Raw genomic sequence first — 16,444 nt, 5'->3', positions numbered from 1 at the left:
GTCCGAGATGTCCTGGCATCTCCAGATGCCGTGGCATCTGCCTTCTTGGCGAGATGTCACCTCTTGGCGAGATGCCAGTCACGTGATCTTCGCCCCGCGATGATCATTCTGCCCGTTGGGATCCTTAGTGGTTTCCCAACCATTCGTCGTCAGACCCAGGGAGAGGATCCTTCCTGCTGTTACTTGTAACATTACCTCCCCCTTTAGGGCTATCGTCTCGATACCCTGGGTTATCGTTTTCCCGTGCCGCGTGTTGAAGCGTCGGCTGCATATAAGGTCGGTAGGCCCCGGGCCATTGTAACCGTTCCTTCCTGACTTCAGCCTGCCTAACCATGCCCAAGGTCCAAAAGTCCCGTGCTCCCCGTACCCAAACTTCGACTGAACAGAAGCGCGCTCGTGCTGCGCGGGTGGAACAAGAGGGTTTAGAAATGAATTTCCGTTGTAAACGCTGTGAAGAGAAGAAGCTTCGCTGCTTCGTGGAAACGTCTTCCGGGCGTTGTGCTGGGTGTATCTCGGTTGGTGCTGAGTGTAGTTTGTTTGTTTCCGAGGAAGAGTGGGAGCAAGTTCAGCGAGAGCGTGAGCAGAAAGAGTTAGAGGTGGCTCAAGCTGAAGAGCGTCAGGCTCTGGCTGCTGCGGAGGCGTCTCGTTTGCGTCGTGAACTTTTGGAGGTGAAGAGTAAGGAGCGTGCTTTTGCGCGTCGTGATCTTGCAATAATCGCTGTTCAAGATCGTGCGAAAGAGCAGGCCGAGGGGAACTCTGCCCCTGGTACGGGCCTTCCTGTTGTCGAACCATCGCTATCCGGGCCGTCGGCTGATCTGGGCGGGTTACAGGCTGATTCTTTCGATCCTTTGTCCCTTGATTACTTCCTTTCCCTTGAGGGCCCGGCCCTCTCCTCTCTGGATGCTGCCTGTGATATGCTCGTATCAATTCCTTGCAGTTCGTCAAATTTTCTTCTGGTTCCCAAGTGTTCTGGCTTTCTGGCCATCCTTGCCACTTGACCAAGTATTTCCACTGACGACCGATTTTCCGTAGGTCCTTGACTGCTTCGACCATATACTCGTCGTTTTCGAGTTCGATGTCTTCTGCTAGTTCGGCGTCTTGAGGTGCTGGTTCCAAAAGCTTTTTGTGGAATATGGGGTGTACTTTCATGCCTGGTGGTAGCCGTAGTTTGTAGTTTACCGGCCCTATTTTCTCTAGGATCTCGAATGGTCCTACTCGGAGATTGTCCAGTTTCTTGCATGGTCTTTTAGTTTTCAAGTTCTGTCTTGACAGGAAAACTTTGTCCCCTTCCTTAAAGGTCGGTCCCTCGATCCTTAGCTTGTTCGCTGCTTTGGACGTCGTAAGGTTCCTCTGAGCGATTCGCTTGCTCAGTTCTTCATGCAATTCTCGCAAAAGGCGTGCTTTCTCGTTTGCATTATCGGCGATACTTTCAATGTCTTTTGGATCTCGATGAGCTACCGGCTCATATCCGTAGTTCGCATAGTGTGGTGACTGCCTTGTTGTTGCGGATTTCGTGCTATTGTAAGCCAGTTGCGCTGCCGGCAAGTACTCAACCCAGTTGTCCTGTAACTTGTTGACGTACATCCGCAGATACTGCTCCAATGTCTGATTCGTTCGTTCCGTCTGGCCATCTGTTTCTGGGTGGAAGCTCGTCGAAAGCTTCTTCTTCACACCTATTATTATTATTATTATTATTATTATTATTGATTAACGTCCTGTCTCAGCTGGTAGGCTATATAAGACGTGCAGGCTATGCCTACAGGTAACTACGTAGTGCTATCAATTTGGTGTAGGTGGGGGAGGGGGCTATCTAAATCGAGGTGAGGCTCGTGGCCTAGTGTGGAGGAGGGTAGTAGGAGGTCTTGCGGGTGAGAGGAGAGGTAAGTTGGGTGTAGGGCGAAGGCACCTAGTGTAGGTGTTGTCCTAGTTGTCGAGGTTTCCTTTATACCAGGCCTGCGTTGCAGCCCTAGTTTCCTTAATAAAGGCAATAGTAGCCTGTACGCCTACTGTAGTATCTAGTAAGAAAGCTAGCGATAGGGGGTCCTTTGTAGTTTCTTGCATCTTCTTCCTAGCCTCCTTGTATAGCGTGCAGCTAAGGAGGATATGTGCAGGGTCTTGAGTAGCTCGATAGTTGCAGGGGCAAACTTTATACTATAGGAGTAATAGAAGTATAATTCTTCTAAGGCCCCCTATGCTCCCTTTCTTAGCGGGAGTATAGCTCTTGGCGAGAGCACCTTATCACGTGACTACGAGCCCCGCGATGTCTATTACCTTTTGACGTGGACGTGGTTGGCCCTTAACCTCGTCATCCTACGTTAAGGAGAGAATCCTTCTTATTACTTGTAACAAATGTCTAAGTAGCAGTTGAAATGCATTTATTTTAGGCAGTCTTTAGCCGCTGCTTTTAGAGACGTTTCCACATCGCTTTATAATACTATTATCTAGTAATTTCCATTTATTACAACAAGAATTACATAAGCTAGTTACTGCTAAATAGAATTCTCTAGAATCTGAGACAAGGAATATATATAGTATTAGAATAGCGAGCAGATAGCAGGGTAGAGCAAAATAAGAAGATAATAATGAACTAATTTCGATTCTCTCTCCCCTAGCACAATCTTTCTATCTAGAATCCGTCGATGGTATTATCTGCCTCTGAGTCTACTAGGAATAAGTAGCTGCCTTCCTACTTTAGCACCTCTAAGTGACTCTCCCTCTAAAATAAATCCAATTCTTCTTCCCAGCGCCGTTACACTATTGTCTTAGTCTAGGCGTACAACAACGAAATATAGAGAAAAGACAATTATACACTAAAATAAGGCACATGTTTAAAATGCTAGCGTACTTCCTTAGTAGGAGGCTAGCTCTTGGTAGGAGGGCAATGTCACGTGACTTACGCCCAACGATAATCATTCTTTCTAACAGGATCTCTTAGTAGATTCCCAATCGTCTGTTGTTGGCATGAGAGGAGAAATTCTTTCTGCTGTCGCTTGTAAAACCATACTATCGCGAAATGTAATTCTATCAATACCCGTGCGAAGCTGGGCCAGATGAACTCCTAGGAGAATTACTTAATTCAAAATATTTCAACACAACTCTCACACCCGCGCACTATGCATCTTAATATTTATACACTCTCAACGTTATAGGCTGTGTAGAAGACCTGGTTTTGTTTTCACGCTCGCAGTTCTGCTTACGTCTCGGAGACCGAAATTAGCCGCAAGCTGATTAGTCAGTTATTACTAAGTACGTAGTTTCCTGAACCGATCTTGGATTTCGAACAGAGACTCATGTTTCCTTCTTCACCATCTATCTGCCCTCTCCACGCAACTTCACCTTTTCAGCTCACAGCATCCGCACGGACATTACGCGTCCTCTCCCGCACAATCCTTTAGCTCTATTATCATTGCACTAGCTGCCAGCGACTATTGACTGCCATTGACGCGTGCTGTGCTATCAACGCTAAGGCTGGCCATGGCAAGACAAGGCACACGGTCTAGCGGTAGACAATCGGCCCTGAAGTGTGCAATCTGCAACAGAACATATTCTAAAGCAGAACATTTGCAGGTGAGTAGTGCTGTGCTCATCTGCTTGTAGCATAGTTTGTGCTATACGTTCATATCTATACTCTCCATGCTATAGACGATAAGTTACTAAAATTAGTAGAGGCATGAGCGATCTCGTAAGCGCCAACAGCCCCTAGAATTTCCTATTAGCTTGTGCCTTTTGTCTAGGTCCATGATATATATAAGTACTATGACGCATCCGTTAACTGTCTGCCTCTGCTCCATGTTCTAGATACCGGCGAAAAGCCATTTTCCTGTCGCATCTGCGGACGGCAGTTTAGCAGGCCTGATTCGGTGACAAGGCACGAGCGAACCCATACTCGCGTCGAGCTTCAGCACCAGCAGCAGCAAGAGCAGCAGCAAATTACATGGTCCTTGTCTTCCGGTACACCAGATTATGCAAGCTTCCAATCCGCTACCGACCAGCCCCAGAGTGGCAGCTATCAAGCAGGTCCAGGCATTGAGGCTGGTTCTCTACTTCTTGACCCAGCCTTGGCCAGCTCTGGGCTTGATGATCTCAGAATTTCTCTAGAATGGCCCGATGCGGAAGCCCTCTTGCAAAGCATCGTCACATCTGACTGGGGTTCTCTAGCTCTTCCGCCAGGGAGCATGTCCTCAGCTCACCCATGCCAGCAGCCGGCACCACAGCTCAACCCTACAAATATTGAGTCAATGCATGCTGATGAAACCCAGGATCCAGAGCAACTATCCCCCCCAAACGGCTCACGAGAGGCAATTCAAAGTCTCAGTAATATGGTCACCAGCTTTGTATGTACTACTGTTATCCTACAATGTTCACACTATCCGGTTATAGTAGGTAGCTAATCGTGAAACAGTCACAAAACGTCACCTCGGCTGTGGAAGCTCTGCCAGAATTGAGTTCAGCCTTTCTGGATAACTGTCTTCAAGCATTCTTTTCCCATTTTAACCTCTACTTTCCCATACTTCATAGGCCGACATTTGTCTTTCGAGACTGCTCACCAAGTTTAATACTCAATGCTATCGCCCTTGGATCGTTGTACATTGGCACAGAAGACGCAGTTTCCAAAGTTAGTTCATGTACTCTTCCTTCGTATTGATGAAGGTTACTGATATACTCCATCTCATAAGGGCGAGGTGTTATGGAGACTCGCACACACTGCCGTAGCCACTTCTGTTTGTTCCCTTGACCTGAACTATGCCTCGCTTGCTAACTTGAGCGATCCTAGTGGCCAGTACTATTACGCCATAGAGGCCCTTACGATTCACACAGAAGCGTTCAGCTGGTGCTGACCGCACTGCTCGGCCAATGTTATGCCATGATGTCTCAGGTATTCTCTGAGACCAGTTTACGTACCACATCTCTTTACTAATTCTTCTAGAATACGGACCTTAAGCTTACCAGTCAGGTGTTTCATAGCCTAGGATTCAACTGGGCAAATCAGAACAACCTATTTAGACCTTCACCATCGCAACAGCCCACCAGCTCTCCAGAACAAGCCATCGATGAACATACTTGGGAAAAGTGGGCTGCAACAGAGGTCCATCACCGGGCACTCGTCGGCCACTACATCCTCGAAGGTCAACTAGGCTATCTTTCAGGTAGACCAGCAGCTGCGGTTTTGCATGCAACAAACAATCTGAGGCTTTCGGCCCGCTCCACCGTTTTCCAGGCACAGGATGCCCAAGAATGGCGCTATAAGTCAGAGGAGCAGCAGCCCCATGATTCTACGTTTACGTTCTGTGACATATACTACGAGCTCTTCTCTGCTACTCATCATGGAGATGATAGTAGTTCCTGCTTGTACACCTTATCAATGCCACTGGATGTCCGTGTCGTATTGGAATGTCTGCATGCTCTAGTTCGGGACAACCGCGAGGCGCACACATCCAAATCCATCGTCAAAATCCCCTCGCTACCTGAAGTGAAGCTGGCGTTAGTGAGGGTATTTCAGCATTTGACCAATACCTGGTCCTCAGACCATACTGAGCGTCTAGAGCTGACAATTCACTGGCATTTTGTTTGTTTGGATCTGCTCAGTGACTCAATTGAGCTTCTTGACCAGACCTGTCGCTATCTGCACATCAGTCAACACATTTTCAAGCCAAGGAACAGCAGATCAGAGCTGAAAGATTCACTAGATTGGATCAGAGGATCTACTGATGCCAAATACGCTTTTCTACATGCCGTAGCTATACAGGACATGATAGGTCAGCTCCCGTTGAATCGCATCAATACCTTCTGGATGCCCATACCTCTCTTCGCCGCATCTATACTTTACTCACATTTCCGCTTGGGCGGTGTGGCATCAGTTTCTGTTCCCACAGCTGTACACTGGGAGTCTACATTAATTGCTCAACCGAACATTGCAGAAGCCCCAGAAAGCCTTGCACACGACCCATCTTGGAGAAAGACACAAAGCTTCCTTTTATCGGATTTGACAAGGCCAAACTACGCGCTAGGTCCAACACGCAACATTCCTTTTGACATAAAAAAGCTAAAAGTGACGATTCATGGCCTGTCTATTCAGTGGGGTGTGTGTGTCGAAATGGGGACAATCTTATCACGTCTTGAGACTATAAATCCTTTAAAAGATTGAGCAAATGATCAGGAAGATGGTTTGTAAAATCATAGCATGCACCAAATTTTATTCTTCAACCACCGACCGTACGAATAGGCGGAATTTAGCTTTGAATTCACTACTCACTACTTGTTGAAGCCATTCTGAATAGGGAGTTCCAGGATCGAGTTTTGGTCATGTCCAAGAGGTAGAGGGAAACCTAAAAACTGTGCAAATTTTCCAATAATTGAATCTTTCTTTACACCTCCGTCTGCCTTTTTCAACACTAGCGTCCAAGCCATCAGCCGGCTCATTCAACCTTCAATGACAGGAATTATCAAGCGACTGTCAAATTCTCCCCCTGTGTGTATATAGTGCCGTCCAACATTCTCATCCTCTGGTTCTGCCAACCGACACATCTCTGTCTCAGGGAGGCACATATCATGACCAGAGATATTCAACGCGATTCCTTCTCCGGCCTCAAAGACCATACCAATCGGCCAAATTGGTATCTCAAGGCGGATGGTAGTGCCTGGAACGATGGGTGCCCGGCTACGGTGACTGTACAAAGGATCTGTCTCGCTAGAAAGATCACAGGAGGGCACCGGTCCTCCATCACCATGCAGTGACACGTGGTGTGAAGCACGAAGAAAACCTTGGGGACCTAGAGTCTTGACGACATTTACATTGGGGACCTGGTCAATGGGTGCAGGGCAGGGATAGTTGAGATGAGATAGCTGCCGGCCTTTGGCGTCAATCTTGCGAATCTGCACGACAACGTCAAAGTCATCGTGATCCGGACAGGACATGTACAAAATGGCCTTGGGGTAACCAGCTAGCTCGGTATAAGATTTGAATGTTGTTGTAAAAGTCTAGGTTTTCATCAGTAAAAATATACAGTCTCAAAACAGTCCAGAAAGGGCTTGATTAAGCTGGACTACATAATAAAAGACCAAACTAGACATGACTTACCAGGTGATCATTCAAACTTCTCCCTTCGTAAGATTTGGTTGCTTTCCGATTTGGCTTATCCAGAGTAAGGAGCTCTGTTTCTGCATCGAGGTACAGAGTCCGTAGCTCCTGCCTCTCAAGCGGATAGCTCTGCTCAGGCCTCTCAATGACAGTTCTTGCTGAACTTCCGTCTGCTTCAAAACCGAGAAGAGAAAGTCGCACTCGCGGCGTCGATGACTCCCATGTTTTAGGGTTTGTGGTATCGTTAGGTTTGCAATAGGAGTCGAAATACTGCTGAAGTTCATTCGAGATGGACGAGCGATAAATGTCATACCCTAGCAGTCGACAAAACGTCGGTTAAAATATTCATGCTTTACTTGGTGGACAGATGTAAAGACAGGATGATAGGATAGAAGATGTAGGTGGCTAGTCATTGAAACTTACACTCTTGGTATGGATGAACCCTGAGCCACTTGTTCTCCGTCTTTGCTTGTCGAAACGTCTGAAACGACCCATAGGTATGCAGCATGCTTGAGTAGGAAGCAACAACATACATTGGGATGTTGTCAATCTTCTCAACAGGAATTCTTTTAGCTTCCCAATAATCATCATACAAAGGACGTTTCTGAAGCATTGCAAGAATATTCTCTGCCCCTTCAGGGCCAGCAAAGCCTCCTGAAATCAATCGATGAAAACTGGGAATGTGCGGTCGACCGCCACGGGCGACAAAGTGACGGTATATGTCGGTGAAACTCTCCCAAGGGGCAATTGCCTTGAGCGCCGGATGGTGCAGCCTCGAGGCAAAGTTAATCTGGGCGATGGCCAACCACGAGTTGCCAGCCATGACGACCGAACCGTTGCACCAAGGCTGGCGAGAAAGCCAGTCGATGACATCGTAAATGTCGTTAGCCTCTTGATTACCGAAGAGGGCAATGACACCTTCGCTGTGTCCGGATCCGCGAGCATCAACGTTGATTACAGCATAGCCACGTTCCGCCCACTCAGCCGGATCTGGGGCTTCAAACTTTTCATAGCCTGATGTGCGGTCGAGTGGAATGCCGGCGCGGTAAGGAGCCATAGAGTCGTATGACTGTGGGCCAGTACCCGTCTTGCCGTAAGGACTCCAAGGGAGTATGCATGGGACCGGCTGCTTATCCGATGTTTCTGGGCGAAAGATGTCGCCATACAAACGCGCACCATCACGGACAGTGATCGCTTGATCCCGGTCATAAATAGTCCGAACGCCAAATGGCCTGCGTCCAGGGGAACGGACATGGCCTACGTCGAGGACTCGATTCCCAGGCTCAAAGCCGTCATAGTTATAGAAGGGATGTTCCGACGCTGGAGTGATTTTTGAGATAACCACATCAGAAAACATCTCCTGGATGTTGGGTCCAGCGCTAGGTGGGTGGATAGCAGTCGAGGCCATATTGATGAGAGTATGGACGGGCAAAGTGGGTCAATCTTTGGGTGTGGCTAGGGAATGATTTACTGGTTAAGTTGTAGAGAAGTCAATCTTCGTTTTCCTCGTGTAATACTCAGCTGACAAGCTCGACCTTTTACTTACTAGTGGAAAATAGGGTTAAGCCCACAGCAAGGTTTAAGCCAATGCTGCTCTGCCTCTCCACGCATCCCCACTTGACCCTCAACTGCACCTCGGTATACCGTTGACAGGTGCCCCGAGATTGGTTTTCAGCGAATGGTAACAATGAGACTGGTAAGGTTGTATTACTTTCAGTATAGCCCCACCTATAATACCCCGCGATGTATGTGCGTCAGATCGCCAAGCTGGCTTGGAGTTTCCAGTTCCCCGCGAGTTAGAGGGGCTTCTCCACGCGGGGCAACGAAACTTGCGGGGCCAATACACCAATCTGTCCACACGTGCACATCTCACCAACATCAAATGAGACCGCACCAGCTGGATGATTTTTGTAACTATTTCACAGCACCACCCTTAGGTCTTATGGCGCCTAATCCTCCGGGAATTCGATGCGCAGATGTGGATTGATATAACTCCAGCGCATTTGTTGCTTGGCCCAAGTTGAAGCTGGTGTGCAGACGCGCTGAACTGCACCGCATGCTGCGTACAGAAAGCCATACAATTCTACAAACAACTGGGAGCTATGTCTCACGCCCACGGATAGGCTACCCATCTGTTTCAGTTAGTAGAGCTCATCGCCTACTGCTACAGATTGCTCGCAAAAATGCGAAAACTGAGCATCGTAAGCTAATGGCGGAAGCTGGTTTATGGAACTCTTACACCAGCACGCCATGGGTCTTATGAAAGACTGCGCAACGCGCCTAGGCTGATCGTTACCGCAACTCTTTCGCTAAGCGTCGACCAAACATATGCATTTTCATAATAAAACAACATCTAAATGTTGCGTTGGGCTGACGGGCAGTCCATTTTGATGAGTGCTGTATGGCTTGTGGATCGAATCAAAACAATCTCTGGGTATGGTGTTTACCAGGGCTCATCAGGCTAGATTTTCCTTCCACTTTACATGTGGTTAAAGTTACTGTCTATAAGATACTTGGTTAGGAAGAAATCAATATCTGAACTACAATTTGAATCTTTAAGTTCATTGCGAGGGTTATCCTTTGAGTATCACCCACAGGCAAAAAGGTAGCATCTACTGGATATCTTCCGTTTGAATGCACCTAAAGAGTCTCATAATTTTCGAAGTCAATCTGGCTCACCGGAGTGAGGTTGCCTATTTTACATTCATACAAGGTAGCGATGGCGACGGCGAGTTCATGCGAGAATTCTGCCTGGTTTATAGTTCCTCCATGGTTTATAAGCCCACGAGTGTGCCACATAGCCTATGGATAACATTGTGTTAATAACAAGCGCACCTCTTGTGTCGTATTCCTTTTTCAAGGGGGATTTTGGTGCTATCTTACTTGTACAGGACAATTGCAGCAGATCAAAGCTGCTATGTTACCCATCTGCGTTTCGACTGGGTTAAGAATAGCATCCTCGGAGAAATAGTGCTCATAGACTAATTGAGTATTGAGGAGGTCTGTTTATCAGACGCTATAAGCAATTGCATGGTAATAGAAGAGACGTAATGACATACAAAGATCTGGGTGATATTTGAAATTTTTATCTCTGTTAGCTTGTGCGCCAGCAGGAGTCCACACCGTATCGAAGTATCGCCGTGCCTTTTCGTAACGAGTTTTCTCATATATCGTGCGGCTCTGTGCATCAGCTTGCATGGCCTCCCATCTAGTGGCACATTTCGAATTACTCATTGTGCAAAAATAGATCACGTCTGCTACTCACCGTGGGCCGTAATGATCGATCTCTTCGTCCTTTAGGGAGTTGAACAAGGGGAGCAATGCTTGTAATGACCTCGGAACACCATATAAAGCGCTTGTCTTCAGTATGGCCTCTTTGATACGTCGTTGAACGATTTTCTGGTCATCCAAATTAATTTGTTTTGTTGCTGCTTGGTATAGCTGTACAACATCGGGTCCTGCACCCGATGAGGCTAGAGCAGCGGCCTATGTAATGTCAGCGCTTGGTTATTTTCCCACTTCTACATGGTACAATACTGCTACAATATACCAAACGGCCGTCGTGATGTTCTTGGATTTCTCACGATCTCTAAATTCGTTGATGATTTCCTCTAAGGTTCGTGCCATATCGCATGGGAAATGTTAAGATTGTACGGAGTAGGCAGAAGAAAAATCTGGGTAAGATAGAATTGTTGCGCCAGGATCTTAAAGAGGTCACAGAGGAACTTGGAGAGGGGTACAGTAGCATTCCGGCTAGCCCCGAATTGCCTGCGGGGATTGGTGGGGCTGTCGGTAAATTCCGGTGGGGAACTTATTAGTGGAACTGGTGGTGCTTCCAAAACACCACAAGTTCCACTAAGTTCAAGCAAAACACCACCTTTGCATGAAGTTCTGGTTAGACTAGTCCGTCAATACTATCATATGAGGGATTTTTCCCCACCCTAGGGCTAGTTGACATAATCAGGTGCATAATCAACAGTTATGCCTGCGTTTGTCTCTGCGCTATAAAATTCGGTCGCCCGGATGACTGGTTAGATATCAGTATTATTACTCCGAATTCTTTAACCAAACCGTCTACCTTATCTACTACCACGCGAGAATTACACATCCAACCATCTCCTTAGTCTAAAGAAATGGCTTTTCCGTTACTAAGCTTCTCGGGCATAACTAAGCCTGGAAGCCACCTTACTGATCACGAGGCCATTGCGGACACTATCCATCGCCTTACTGAATCAGTCGACTCCGAGGATGCTGCAATGTTTAAGAGCTGTGTCTATGAAGACACAGAATGGGATGTTAGTGGTTTGACGTTTTTGGGAAAGGACTACGGGGTCCTCCGGGGGATGAAAGAGATGCTGAATTGGCAGATGACGGGTCCAGCGCCTGTGCTTTCCACCCATATGGTTAACAATGTCCGATCTCATATGGAGACCTTAGAAGATGGCACTAAAACCGCTACTGCTACGGCATATGTACTGGCTCAACATTTACCTCAAGGCACTCCCCACAGCAAGATCTCATCTTGGGACAACGATTTGTTTCTTGCTGCAAATCGGTTCACAGGCGAGTTGAAATGGGACGGGGAGAGATGGCGATTTACCCGATTTGCGCTGAGGACTATCTGGACCGTCGGAGACAATCGTTTCGTCATTCGGAACAGGCCGGAATAACGTCTGAGATGGGCGAGTGTCCGCCTCGGTACTACCTCTCCACCACAGCGGCGGGGACGCCCACAAACGGATAGCTGAACATGCGGGGCGTCGCCACACATAACACTAGCACTATCTCAAAGCTTTAGTGCAGACAAGACGAATCACTATACATGCTGCGGTTGTGGTTTTGTTTTCGCTGTTGAGAAACCACTCACATTCAACGGACAACGATAACATGCCATGTCCGTCTTTTCGTATACTGCTTGAATAGACACTGGCATCTCTGTCATTTTCCCATCGACGCAGCCACTAGGAGAACACGCATATCGCTTGACAGTCCTTATTCGTCTCCCCCATTGTTCCCCACTCTGACTCTACCACATCTCTGGCCCACCTTCTATAGACCAATCTACCAACATAGTACTTCTTTTTCTTGAAACCCGCGTATTCTTGATCCCATGTCTGTGATTTCGGTCGCTCCCCACGTCGATTATTTTTTCTGACCCGGAGCCAGCGGGATCAATGTTTTTGCATATTCACCTCCATTTCGTATTCGAAGCAGGGCATGAATGTGAAATCTGGTTGGTTCACTATTTTTCACAAACACGCCATAGTGATGGTCGGACTCGAAAACAATCACGTTAGACTGAGGCTTATAATAGAATGCACTGGTATCAGTAAAACCGTCAATCCAGCAAAAATATGTCTCATCGTAATATTTTCGTATGTGAGAAAGCCGAGTCCTTCTAGCAATGAAAGGAAGGGCTGGTAAAGTAAGAACCCTTCCAGGATAGCTTCGGCTAAGCGGATGAAGTCTTCGTTCACCGGCAAAATTGTGTGATACCTTCATACGGTACGATTCGATTGTCTCTATACGCTCCACATAAATTTCGTCGATCAGATCGAATCCAGCACCCCATAAGCATGTGGACTTGTGCCTTATTACTGTTCGGCCGCCGCCAGCAAATGCATCAGCTCCAAGCCAAGTTTATCCTCTCGCTGTAGAATGCTGGTACCAGTGCACCGAACTGTCTCGATTGCATTTGGTTCAGCTCCAGTAAACCAGAGTGCACGATGATTTGCGATTGGTAGAGAGATTTGCTGAGGCAGAGCTGGTGGCCGTGGAAACTAAAGTCTCATGGCTTAGTCTTGGAAGGAATTCCAAAGATGACAAAATTGTAGGAGAACTCATTGCATACTCATTGATCCTTCACCGAATCTCCGATAAATCCATCGAGTCGCATGGTCGATCTAGCCTTGTTAAATCTTTCTTGTGAAAGCGTGAGCCTAATGACCTCTAGAAACTTGTCATTCAAATCAAGGCTTGTTTTATATAAGCTTATACCCTTATAGCTCATGAAAAACTCAGTATTTGACTACATTTATCATTGCGGATCGTCAATGTGATGTAGTGTATTTGCCTTTTGCATCTCATCCAGGGCATTAAGCACTTCGTTCACTGCCACTGCTGTATTGGCGACACGCACTTGATCATCCTCTACATACAATAATTTCAGCCTCCTCATGCTATCATTGCTCATAAGATTGCTCTTTGGCAACTGGCGATTACTAAGCGATATTCTTTTCTTTACGTGATCAAGGCTGAAGCATCATAGCCGCAACACACTTTAAAACTCCCTTATTGTCAACGATCCCTATAGACAGGCATTCGACCAATATATTATGCCCTCGAGATAAAAAAAAACTTCAATGATGATGAAAATAACCATGGGCATCGTGAAATACGTGACGAAACCCAATTGGTCACTGATTCATGATATAAGGTGAATCGAAAGAAGGGAAGACTACAAAGATAACAACGGTACCAAGAGTTCAACGTAAGGTGACAGTCGATTCAAAAAACTGTACGGGTGAATGCTCGAATCCACGTTAGATTTGATTGAATAGAACACCAACGTCCGAAAAATCTAGCAAATCATATCATGAACATCTTTCGCGATAATACAAGCTTAGAGTAGACTCATTGCAAACCCAAAAACTTTGCAACATCCTGGCCGACTTCCTTCCCTTCACTTTCTGTGCCGAAGGACCCAAAGATGTGCTGATCTGGCCGGATCAATAGAGCACGTCCTTCAGACAAACCAGACTGGGTTAGCCAATCCAGGTCTGTGTTTTCTCTTACTACGGCAAAGTCTTTGCCATATCTTAGAGCGTTGAACTTGATATTGCTGTAGTCGGCGGCAATGGAGGAAACGGCTGTATCCAACGGGCTGTCTTCTGCTGGCAACAAGACTGTCCATGCATTAGGAGCACAAAGATCCAGTGTGCTGTATTGTTTCGCCTTGATCTGATCTGCGGTAAGCTCTTTTACATATTTGAGGTTGACTGGCTTTAGCTGTGGCACAGTTGCTGGTAGTGAGCCTTTTAACCAGGCGTGTGGCAGCCTTGCGCCTGGACGGAAGCTGGGCCTGAAGTGCGACGCATGACTAGGAATCTGTGTATCACCATAGACATACCCAATGTGTAGGTTGAGGTTATCGAAATGCTCTCTCTGCTCTTCTATCCCGAACTCAACCTCTTTCATCTTCGCTGGATCATTGATAGCTTTGAGCAGATTTTGTCGAGCTTCGTTTATATCAGATATGCCTGCCGTTCCCAAGGCTTTTAGCAGGCCAAAGATGTTTTGTCCATTTTTGACGCTCTGTCGTGAGTTGACTTCGGCAACGTGTCTACGCTCATCTTCATAGGACTTGAAAACGGAAGCGTCAGCCGCCCCATGATGGACATGAGCAATCTTGAAAGCAAGATTATGGACATCAGCAAGGCCCGAGTTGAGTCCCAGACCGCCTGTCGGTGGAAACGAATGAGCGGCATCACCTGCAAGAAATGCGTTCCCTTGTCGGTATGACTTCGCTACTTTTCTACTGAGGATCCAAGGGCGGTAACTCAGAATAGTAGGTGAAACATCTTTGCCGATTGCTCCCTTGAGAACCTGGCGACAAAAATCCTCATTCCATGACTCGACAGGGTAATTCACAGAATCGAAGTTAGAGATGAGGACAGCGTTTCCTGAGAGATCGTACGCGATGATAAAGCCGGATGCTATCGGGTCAAATAGCCAGTGAAGCATGCCTACACGATGACCTACCACTTCCCGAAGGTTGGCGTTGAAATGGATAGTCATCATAGTCTGATCTGAAAGCAAAATTTGTTAGTGTTGGCAATGAATGTAATCAACAAAACGAGATGAAGCTTACATGAATCTTCGCCATCACTCTCAATGCCCATAAAATCGCGTACCTTGCTTTTTGCTCCATCACAGGCTATCAAATACTTGGATCTGACCTTGTACATTTGACCAGTCGCACGTTCCTCAACCACGGTTGTAATCGAGCCGTTCTTTTCCTCGAAGGAGACAAACGACACGCCTCTGCGGATTTCGACATTACAGTCGTTTGAGAGCTTCTCAACAAGGTAATGTTCAAAGGTTGGTTGGGGGATGTTGTGGATCATCTCTGGTGTGAAATCAAGAACCCCCGGATCCATGCGCTCGTATGGAAGCTGTCCCAGGACCTGACCCGACAGCGTCGTGAGGAAGTTGACCCAGTATGCATCATCTCTCTGCGTGCCCAGACTCCTGATATGATCCACATCTAGACCAAATTGGCGGCATATCTCGAGTGATCTGGGTGACAAGGCATGGGCCTTGGGTGCTCCAAGCCTTTCTGGGTAACGCTCAATGACCAGAGTCTTTACCCCCAATTGTGATAAGAGATAGGCTTGCAGCAGGCCACTCGGTCCAGCTCCGATCACTAGGACAGGCACTTCAACTCCTTTATCCTCGCCATTGACCTTAACCCCATTGGCTTGGCTATCAATGGGTATGAAAGTGTCATTGTCGATATGGCGATTAAAAATTGAGACTCCCATTGTAGCAGTCGTCTATTTGTGGATCTGTGTTTGTCGCGTAGGGTGGAAATGGAATTGCAGTACGTGAAACCGCCATTGAGATTCGAGATTACAATAAGAATATAAATCACAGATCCCGGCTTCAACGTTGAGCGGCAAACAAATTCGGATTCAGTTCCGATCGTCAAAAACGCTTAATTGCGCCGATCCTTTATCCTAGCTGTGGCTTTTCCACTGTTGTGTCTGGACACAAGATGGTATGCGGTGGAGAAGAGTTAAGATGGAGGTGGGGTTGGTGGAGAACTATCGTGGGGATCCCCACGATTCCTTCACGGAACCTGGCCCCTACCTCAACTTTACCACATGACATGCTTGCTAGACTAGAAACATACAAGTGTTGTAACTTAAGTATTCATAAGCCGATGCGAGGCTGAATACCATACACTTTGAAGCACACGCAAACCGAGACTGTTTCACAGCCGTCAATATATGGCTGCATCCTTTCACACGTAAACATGATCCAAAAGGGTTGCAGAAACACTGAGCTGGAAACCTAATAGTTGAGCTACAGGCCTCATCGAGTTCATTGCCAAGAACGAGCCTTCCAGAGTTCCGATATGCGAGCTTTTATCAAGCACTGCTGACGTGGATTCGGCTTGAGGAATTGACAGGATGTCTGAACCTACCTTTTCACGAATTGTTCAGTGTTTTCTGCAGGAAACAGGACAGAGCAAAAAGTGTCAGCCGACCGGGTATTCTCTCGACTCGCGCAGGATGAGGTAGGCACTATTAGATGCATTGGTCTCAATGTAAGACGCCTTGTCGACCTACCTGGAATTCCATC

At 47.0% G+C, this 16,444-nt stretch overlaps 5 protein-coding genes across 5 annotated transcripts; 2 read left to right on the top strand and 3 right to left on the bottom strand.

Moving 5' to 3' along the window:
• Positions 1-3,474: 3,474 nt before the first annotated feature.
• PSV08DRAFT_204348 (uncharacterized protein) lies at positions 3,475-6,186 on the top strand (the record flags this gene model as incomplete). The annotated part of the gene is made up of 6 exons (XM_014217605.1): positions 3,475-3,567; positions 3,813-4,334; positions 4,403-4,615; positions 4,677-4,721; positions 4,775-4,876; positions 4,928-6,186. The coding sequence occupies 6 exons, from the start codon at positions 3,475-3,477 to the stop codon at positions 6,143-6,145; spliced, it is 2,193 nt and encodes a 730-aa protein (XP_014073080.1). The 3' UTR covers positions 6,146-6,186.
• A 234-nt stretch (positions 6,187-6,420) lies between these two features.
• PSV08DRAFT_225073 (Alpha/Beta hydrolase protein) lies at positions 6,421-8,502 on the bottom strand (the record flags this gene model as incomplete). The annotated part of the gene is made up of 3 exons (XM_014217606.2): positions 7,502-8,502; positions 7,079-7,392; positions 6,421-6,978 (listed from the first exon to the last, which is right to left on the bottom strand). Exons 1-3 carry the CDS (start codon positions 8,484-8,486, stop codon positions 6,421-6,423), a joined length of 1,857 nt encoding a protein of 618 aa, XP_014073081.1. The 5' UTR covers positions 8,487-8,502.
• A 1,209-nt stretch (positions 8,503-9,711) lies between these two features.
• Positions 9,712-10,735, bottom strand: PSV08DRAFT_225072 (uncharacterized protein). Its single transcript, XM_014217607.1, has 5 exons — positions 10,616-10,735; positions 10,344-10,564; positions 10,138-10,286; positions 9,962-10,080; positions 9,712-9,880 (listed from the first exon to the last, which is right to left on the bottom strand). Exons 1-5 carry the CDS (start codon positions 10,703-10,705, stop codon positions 9,719-9,721), a joined length of 741 nt encoding a protein of 246 aa, XP_014073082.1. The 5' UTR covers positions 10,706-10,735; the 3' UTR covers positions 9,712-9,718.
• A 476-nt stretch (positions 10,736-11,211) lies between these two features.
• Positions 11,212-11,748, top strand: PSV08DRAFT_371857 (uncharacterized protein; the record flags this gene model as incomplete). The annotated part of the gene is made up of 1 exon (XM_014217580.1): positions 11,212-11,748. The coding sequence occupies one exon, from the start codon at positions 11,212-11,214 to the stop codon at positions 11,746-11,748; it is 537 nt and encodes a 178-aa protein (XP_014073055.1).
• Positions 11,749-13,711: 1,963 nt separating this feature from the next.
• On the bottom strand, positions 13,712-15,621 carry PSV08DRAFT_181999 (FAD binding domain-containing protein; the record flags this gene model as incomplete). Its single annotated transcript, XM_014217588.1, has 2 exons — positions 13,712-14,886; positions 14,949-15,621. 2 exons carry the CDS (start codon positions 15,619-15,621, stop codon positions 13,712-13,714), a joined length of 1,848 nt encoding a protein of 615 aa, XP_014073063.1.
• Between the last annotated feature and the right edge of the window lie 823 nt (positions 15,622-16,444).

The sequence above is a fragment of the Bipolaris maydis genome (assembly GCF_028858645.1).
Source record: "Bipolaris maydis strain C4 unplaced genomic scaffold PSV08scaffold_8, whole genome shotgun sequence".
Classification (NCBI taxonomy): Eukaryota; Fungi; Ascomycota; class Dothideomycetes; order Pleosporales; family Pleosporaceae; genus Bipolaris; species Bipolaris maydis.
The sequence above is the reverse complement of the archived record's forward strand: the minus strand, read 5'-3'. Positions and strand labels throughout refer to the sequence as shown.

Coding starts and splice junctions, on each gene's coding strand:
- PSV08DRAFT_225072 (XM_014217607.1), bottom strand. CDS start 10,705: ATGGCACGAACCTTAGAGGAAATCATCAACGAATTTAGAGATCGTGAG. Junction 10,287..10,343: donor ATCGATCATTACGGCCCACG/GTGAGTAGCAGA, acceptor ATGTGCCACTAG/ATGGGAGGCCATGCAAGCTG. Junction 10,081..10,137: donor CAAATATCACCCAGATCTTT/GTATGTCATTAC, acceptor TCTGATAAACAG/ACCTCCTCAATACTCAATTA.